The 6,000-nt window shown below is 52.0% G+C and overlaps 1 protein-coding gene across 1 annotated transcript in view; it reads left to right on the top strand.

Moving 5' to 3' along the window:
- Positions 1-6,000, top strand: part of CGREF1 (cell growth regulator with EF-hand domain 1) — a 129,738-nt gene that overhangs the window by 79,967 nt on the left and 43,771 nt on the right. The window contains exon 3 of the mRNA XM_063919437.1: positions 2,287-2,349. Within this exon, the coding sequence (XP_063775507.1) occupies positions 2,287-2,349 (63 nt within the window). The remainder of the gene's footprint in view (positions 1-2,286; positions 2,350-6,000) is intronic.

Below are 6,000 nucleotides of genomic sequence, written 5' to 3'. Positions count from 1 at the left end.
AGCGTCCCCTTTTTTACACATTACGACAGGCAGCGTCCTCTTATTACACATTACGGCAGACAGTGTCCGCTTTTTTACACATTATGGCAGACAGCGTCCCCTTTTTTATACATTACAGCAGACAGCGTCCCCTTTTTACACATTTCGGCAGACAGCGTCCCCCTTTTTACACATTACGGCAGACAGTGTCCCATTTTTACACATTACGGCAGACAGAGTCCCCTTTTTTACACATTACGGCAGACAGCGTCCTCTTATTACACATTACGGCAGACAGCGTCCTCTTATTACACATTACGGCAGACAGCGTCCCCTTTTTTACACATTACGACAGACAGCGTCCTCTTATTACACATTACGGCAGACAGCGTCCTCTTATTACACATTACGGCAGACAGCGTCCCCCTTTTTACACATTACAGCAGACAGTGTCCCCCTTTTTACACATTACGGCAGACAGCGTCCTCTTATTACACATTACGGCAGACAGCGTCCCCTTTTTTACACATTACGGCAGACAGCGTCCCCCTTTTTACACATTAAGGCAGACAGGATAGATTGATAGATAGATAGATAGATAGATAGATAGATAGAATAATTAGAATAGACATACTTACTGTTTCCGCTGGCTCAGGCTCCTCCTGCAGCTCACCAGTACCACAAGTTCCCTGAGCGCTGAGTTCTCTGTCTGGAAAGTGAGAGTTGCTAACGAGCTGCACCTGTGTTGATTAGCCATCTGTGTGAATGCTGAATTCAGCAAGTCGTGCTATGCTTCCATGCCAGTATCCACAAGTCCATCGGCCATAGCACATCACTGCACACCACACCACGCCGGAGTTCCCTCCAAAACCAGCTATGGATGTTGCCATGACAGTTCCTGGTCAGCCGTTCACTCAAAGTCCAATCCGGAGCTACTTCCTCGTCAGGTGATTCCCTCTACCAATTAGCAGCCAGTCAGCGGTATAAATTCCAAGTCCCAGCACTGGCAAGCTGTCAGTGCTTTGTTGTCTCTCAGCCTGTTGTGAGCTCCTGAATCGCCTGCTGGTATAGACAAAGTGCAGTATCCATGTCCAGCACTACCTGCCTTGCTGCATGATCTTAAAGGGCCACTACTGCTATAACACCGCAGCATATCCAGATTCACTGGTGTGCCATCCCAGTGTTTCCGAGGGACTGTCCTGCATATTACTGCGGCATTAGGGTCTTGCTGGTCTAATCCAGCATTTCTGAAAACCTGTTTTGCTGGTGAAGCACCACCCAGCATTCCTGGAATACCTGCCTTGCTGGTTCCGTCCAGCATCCTGAATAGCTGCCTTGCTGGTTAATTCCAGCATTCTGAAAACCTGCCGTGCTGGTTCCGTCCAGAATTTTGAATACCTGCCTTGCTGGTTCTGTCCAGCATCCTGAATACCTGCCTTGTTGGAAAACCAATCCTAACATCCTGAAAACCTGCCTTGTTGGAAAGCCAATCCCAGCGTTCTGAAAACATGCTTACTGGTTCAGCTAATCCCAGCATTCTGAAAACCTGCCTTGTCAGAAAGCCAATTCCGATATCTGAAAAACCTGTTTCGTTGGTTAAGTCAATCCCAGCATTCTGATTAACCTGCTCCTGAGCATCCATCATCCGCCCAGTCGCTGGTCTCCGATCCCAGTGACATCCTGATACCAGTGACATTCCAGCTATCCATTGCACTAGTGATTTTATTCACCAGTGTTCCAGTAGCCACATAGCTGGTCTCCTATCACTCTCCTCTCCAGACTTGCTAGCCAACCTGCCATGTCTGCATGTGTAGGAGATATCTCAAGCCTGCCCAATTCTGCCCTCAGCTCTCATGTCTAGACCCAGTATCCAGTCCTGGTCCGGATTCACAAGTAACCACAGCCGTGATGTTATGTTTGCAGAGTAGCTGCCCAGTTCTAGCCAGAGGTGAAGTAGTGAGTGCTCGGAGTGTGGGCTAGGCGTTCTCCTGAAGCTCCGCTACGTTTATTTTCCTGAAAAGCTGTGTTAGATCCTTGGACCAGATGTAATGAAGTCCGAATTGGCTGGAGGTGCGGGTTCCCGGTCGACCTCGTATGTTTTTTAAAACAGCAATCATGTACAAGGCAAATCTAAGCCTTGTAAATGATTTGCACTTTAAAAAAAAAGTCTTAGTTCAGCCGGGAACCCGTACCTCCAGCCAACTTGGACTTCATTACTTCCGGCCCCTAGACACTGCACAGATTCACCCCTCTACCCAGCTAAGTGCCCCAGATCATCACATTGTATTATCTGCTCTTTCTTCTCAGATCAGAGCAGCCAGACAGTGAGCGTATCCAAAACCTGTTCATCCCAGGACCTGACCATCTCAGGTAAGAACACCAGCTCAGAAGATATTTTATCTATTACTGTATTGGAGCACATACATAGCTGACCTCGAGAGGCGCTCTACCTGCTGCTACTGCCAGCTGCCACAGCGCCTGTCCGGCAGCTGATCTCCCTCCCCCTACAGCAGAGCAGCAGGAGGGGTGGTCACTTTCTGTCCCAGGCTGCTGTTCTCCGTTCTCCCTGCTGCTGCCGGCTGCAGCAGCGCCTGTCACACTGAATAGGCAGAGGTGTCGGCAGTCCTCCAGCTGATCTCCCCTCCCTCCCTCCCTCCCTCTTCCAGCAGAGCAGCAGGAGGGGTGGTCACTTTCTGTCCCAGGCTGCTGTTCTCCGTTCTCCCTGCTGCTGCCGGCTGCAGCAGCGCCTGTCACACTGTATAGGCAGTGGTGCCGGCAGTCCTCCAGCTGATCTCCCCTCCCTCCCTCCCTCCCTCTTCCAGCAGAGCAGCAGGAGGGGTGGTCACTTTCTGTTCCTGGCTGCTGCTGCTGTTCTCCGTTCTCCCTGCTGCTGCCGGCTGCCGCAGCGCCTGTCACACTGTATAGGCAGAGGTGTCGGCAGTCCACCAGCTGATCTCCCCTCCCTCCCCCTACCAGAAGAGCAGCAGGAGGGGTGGTCACTTTCTGTCCCAGGCTGCTGTTCTCCGTTCTCCCTGCTGCTGCTAGCTGCAGCAGCGCCTGTCACACTGAATAGGCAGAGGTGTCGGCAGTCCACCAGCTGATCTCCCCTCCCTCCCTCCCTCCCTCTTCCAGCAGAGCAGCAGGAGGGGTGGTCACTTTCTGTCCCAGGCTGCTGTTCTCCGTTCTCCCTGCTGCTGCCGGCTGCAGCAGCGCCTGTCACACTGTATAGGCAGTGGTGCCGGCAGTCCTCCAGCTGATCTCCCCTCCCTCCCCCTACCAGAAGAGCAGCAGGAGGGGTGGTCACTTTCTGTCCCAGGCTGCTGTTCTCCGTTCTCCCTGCTGCTGCTAGCTGCAGCAGCGCCTGTCACACTGAATAGGCAGAGGTGTCGGCAGTCCACCAGCTGATCTCCCCTCCCTCCCCCTACCAGAAGAGCAGCAGGAGGGGTGGTCACTTTCTGTCCCAGGCTGCTGTTCTCCGTTCTCCCTGCTGCTGCTAGCTGCAGCAGCGCCTGTCACACTGAATAGGCAGAGGTGTCGGCAGTCCACCAGCTGATCTCCCCTCCCTCCCCCTACCAGAAGAGCAGCAGGAGGGGTGGTCACTTTCTGTCCCAGGCTGCTGTTCTCCGTTCTCCCTGCTGCTGCTAGCTGCAGCAGCGCCTGTCACACTGAATAGGCAGAGGTGTCGGCAGTCCACCAGCTGATCTCCCCTCCCTCCCCCTACCAGAAGAGCAGCAGGAGGGGTGGTCACTTTCTGTTCCTGGCTGCTGCTGCTGTTCTCCGTTCTCCCTGCTGCTGCTAGCTGCAGCAGCGCCTGTCACACTGAATAGGCAGAGGTGTCGGCAGTCCACCAGCTGATCTCCCCTCCCTCCCCCTACCAGAAGAGCAGCAGGAGGGGTGGTCACTTTCTGTTCCTGGCTGCTGCTGCTGTTCTCCGTTCTCCCTGCTGCTGCTAGCTGCAGCAGCGCCTGTCACACTGAATAGGCAGAGGTGTCGGCAGTCCACCAGCTGATCTCCCCTCCCTCCCCCTACCAGAAGAGCAGCAGGAGGGGTGGTCACTTTCTGTTCCTGGCTGCTGCTGCTGTTCTCCGTTCTCCCTGCTGCTGCTAGCTGCAGCAGCGCCTGTCACACTGAATAGGCAGAGGTGCCGGCAGTCCACCAGCTGATCTCCCCTCCCTCCCCCTACCAGCAGAGCAGCAGGAGGGGTGGTCACTTTCTGTTCCTGGCTGCTGCTGCTGTTCTCCGTTCTCCCTGCTGCTGCTAGCTGCAGCAGCGCCTGTCACACTGAATAGGCAGAGGTGTCGGCAGTCCACCAGCTGATCTCCCCTCCCTCCCCCTACCAGAAGAGCAGCAGGAGGGGTGGTCACTTTCTGTTCCTGGCTGCTGCTGCTGTTCTCCGTTCTCCCTGCTGCTGCTAGCTGCAGCAGCGCCTGTCACACTGAATAGGCAGAGGTGTCGGCAGTCCACCAGCTGATCTCCCCTCCCTCCCCCTACCAGAAGAGCAGCAGGAGGGGTGGTCACTTTCTGTTCCTGGCTGCTGCTGCTGTTCTCCGTTCTCCCTGCTGCTGCTAGCTGCAGCAGCGCCTGTCACACTGAATAGGCAGAGGTGTCGGCAGTCCACCAGCTGATCTCCCCTCCCTCCCCCTACCAGCAGAGCAGCAGGAGGGGTGGTCACTTTCTGTTCCTGGTAGCTGTTCTCCGTTCTCCCTGCTGCTGCTGTTCTCCGTTCTCCCTGCTGCTGCTGTTCTCCGTTCTCCCTGCACGCTGATGCAGGAGCTGTGTGGTCAGGAAAGCCCCACTGCCAAAAGCGAGTTTAACTCTTTGAAAACGTGGTTTTCTACTGTATTGAATGTTCCTGCTGCAAGTGTGCGCGTCCTATTTGTATTTTTTTACCAGAGCTATATATTGTAATAAAGGCACTGATACTGTGGACATTATTGTGTGTATAAGAGGCACTGATACTGTGGGTATTATTATGTGTATAAGTGCCACTGATACTGTGGACATTATTGTGTGTATAAGGGGCACTGATACTGTGGGCATTATTGTGTGTATAAGCGGCACTGATACTGTGGGCATTATTGTGTGTATAAGCGGCACTGATACTGTGGGCATTATTGTGTGTATAAGCGGCACTGATACTGTGGACATTATTGTGTGTATAAGAGGCACTGATACTGTGGGCATTATTGTGTGTATAAGCGGCACTGATACTGTGGACATTAGTGTGTGTATAAGCGGCACTGATACTGTGGGCATTATTGTGTGTATAAGCGGCACTGATACTGTGGGCATTATTGTGTGTATAAGCGGCACTGATACTGTGGGCATTATTGTGTGTATAAGCGGCACTGATACTGTGGGCATTATTGTGTGTATACGTGGCACTGATACTGTGGGCATTATTGTGTGTATACGTGGCACTGATACTGTGGGCATTATTATGTGTATAAGCGGCACTAATACTATGGGCATTATTGTGTATAAGAGGCACTGATACTGTGGACATTATTGTGTGTATAAGAGGCACTGATACTGTGGGCATTATTGTGTGTATAAGTAGCAGTAATACTGTGGGTATTATTATGTGTATAAGTGCCACTGATACTGTGGGCATTATTGTGTGTATAAGCGGCACTGATACTGTGGACATTATTGTGTGTATAAGAGGCACTGATACTGTGGGCATTATTGTGTGTATAAGGGGCACTGATACTGTGGGTATTATTGTGTGTATAAGCGGCACTGATACTGTGGGCATTATTATGTGTATAAGAGGCACTGATACTGTGGGCATTATTGTGTGTATAAGCTGCACTGATACTGTGGGCATTATTGTGTGTATAAGGGGCACTGATACTGTGGGTATTATTGTGTGTATAAGCGGCACTGATACTGTGGGCATTATTATGTGTATAAGAGGCACTGATACTGTGGGCATTATTGTGTGTATAAGGGGCACTGATACTGTGGGTATTATTTTGTGTATAAGCGGCACTGATAGTGTGGACATTATTGTGTGTA

The sequence above is a fragment of the Pseudophryne corroboree genome, chromosome 4 (assembly GCF_028390025.1).
Source record: "Pseudophryne corroboree isolate aPseCor3 chromosome 4, aPseCor3.hap2, whole genome shotgun sequence".
NCBI lineage: Eukaryota > Metazoa > Chordata > Amphibia > Anura > Myobatrachidae > Pseudophryne > Pseudophryne corroboree.
The sequence above is the reverse complement of the archived record's forward strand: the minus strand, read 5'-3'. Positions and strand labels throughout refer to the sequence as shown.